The 2,025-nt window shown below is 36.1% G+C and overlaps 1 protein-coding gene across 1 annotated transcript; it reads right to left on the reverse strand.

Moving 5' to 3' along the window:
* Positions 1-225: 225 nt before the first annotated feature.
* Positions 226-1,587, reverse strand: LOC142606137 (uncharacterized). The gene is made up of 2 exons (XM_075777534.1): positions 1,059-1,587; positions 226-809 (listed from the first exon to the last, which is right to left on the reverse strand). The coding sequence occupies exons 1-2, from the start codon at positions 1,585-1,587 to the stop codon at positions 226-228; spliced, it is 1,113 nt and encodes a 370-aa protein (XP_075633649.1).
* Between the last annotated feature and the right edge of the window lie 438 nt (positions 1,588-2,025).

The following is a 2,025-nucleotide window of genomic DNA, read 5'->3' on the forward strand; positions in this document are numbered from 1 at the left end:
ATCAATATTTTGCTTAAGTTTCTTATTTTTTCAATATGGAAGCTTGTACAAAATACTTACCTTTGACTAATTTGGCTCCCCAGTGAGTTGTCTCTTCTTGTTACTTGAATGCTTTCCTAAAATTATATTTGGCATTCTATCTAGCTGCTCTTGTATCTTTTCCACTTGTAACTCTAAAGATTTCTTCCGTTTCTCCGATAAATCATTATGCAACCAACTATGTCTTCAACGATGTTCCATAGGCAAATAAGCTCGATGGTTAATTAATCCAATTTTACTTTCCAAAGCTTTTAAATATGGTTCATTGTTGCAAGTGTAACAAGAATGATAACCTTTTGTCCTTCCCCCAGACACGTTACCAAATCCAGGATAGTCATGTATTGTCCATAATAAAGTTGCACGCATTTGAAAATGCTCTTTTCTATAAGCATCATAAGTTTCTACACCTTCTTCCCATAACTCCTTTAACTCGTCAACCAATGGTTTCAAGCCAATATCAATCTTATTTCTCGGTTGATGGGGACCAAAAATAAGCAATGACAACATAAAATATGGCTCCTTCATAACCAACCAAGGCGGTAGGTTATAGGAGACAAGTATGATAGACCACATACTATAGTTGTTGTTCATATTCCTAAAAGGGTTAAATCCATCTGTAGCCAACCCCAGCCTTACATTGCGAGGTTCGAGGGCAAATTCAGGATGTTGCAAATCAAACTCCTTCCACTCCTCACTATCAGCCAGATGCCTCATTATCCCGTCGTCCACACGTTTGTCTATATACCATCTCATGTCCTTAGCTCTTTGTCCTGACATGTACAATCTTCTCAGTCTCAGTGTCAATGAGAAGTAACGTAATACCTTATGAGAAATCTTCTTACCTTGGGCACGTGTATCCTTGTACCTAGGTGCCTCACACACCGGACATTTATCAAGGTTTTCATTTTCCTTTCAAAATAGTGCACAATCATTTTTTCATGTATCTATATGCTCGTATGACATGCCCAAGTCACGTAATATCTTCTTTGCTTCATAAGTTGACCTTGGAACCAAGTTACCTTTCCGTAAAACCTTTGTCAACAATTCTAGCATCATATCAAGTCCCTTATTACTCAAGTTGGTCATTTTTTTTACATTCAACCTCTCAATAACAAACTTCAAGATACTATAATCAGTGCAACCCAGATACAACTCACACTTTGCATCTTCCTCAAGTTTGTCAAAATTACACACTTCCTCATCTTCAGTTGCATTTCTTGGTTCCCCTCTAATTCGGTCACCTACCAAGGCATCGATACCATCCAGATGATCACCATCCAACATTTCGTTATCATGAATGTTCTCATTTAATACACGAGATTCTCCATGATTATACCAATTAATGTAAGATTGCATAATCCCACGATGAAACAAATGTATACGCACAGTTTGAGGAGATTGTCGATAGTAATTCACATAATGAATACACGGGCACAGAATATTACCACTCAAGTCCACAATCGCTCTTGCAAAATTAATAAATGCATTGGCCCCTTCAATATATGGACGACTTGATCTGTTAACAAGTGTCATCCAACTTTTATCCATATTTGACTACAATTGCAAAGTGAATGCTATTTTAGTTAAACAAGGACAGCTCATGCATAATGTATTCTAATATCTAAGTCTATAAGCTACTTAGATAAAGTTCTATCTCATTCATGAATGCATAAGTCTATATTCATACTTAAACACTTCCAATATTAGTTTAAACCACCTTATAACACCATGCAAGCCATCCGCTTGCTCCAACACAACAACCCACCACAAAACCAATCACAAACATCAAAAGTATAGAATTTTACAAGTATTTAAATCAAATAAAATACTATTCATCACATCTAATCAACAATATACATTAACATTTACAAGAAATGAAAAACACTCTCAATATTAGTTTAACCCATCTTATAACACCATGCAAGCCACCCGCTTGCTCCAACACAACAACCCACCACAAAACCAATCACAAACATCACAAGTATA

The sequence above is a fragment of the Castanea sativa genome, chromosome 8 (assembly GCF_040712315.1).
Source record: "Castanea sativa cultivar Marrone di Chiusa Pesio chromosome 8, ASM4071231v1".
In the NCBI taxonomy this organism is placed as follows: Eukaryota; Viridiplantae; Streptophyta; class Magnoliopsida; order Fagales; family Fagaceae; genus Castanea; species Castanea sativa.

Bases quoted from the DNA above. Each gene is read 5' to 3' on its own strand.
- LOC142606137 (XM_075777534.1), bottom strand. From the start codon at position 1,587: ATGGATAAAAGTTGGATGACACTTGTTAACAGATCAAGTCGTCCATAT. The intron at 810-1,058 runs GTAACTTGGTTC...TGTACATGTCAG, and splicing joins GACAAAGGTTTTACGGAAAG to GACAAAGAGCTAAGGACATG.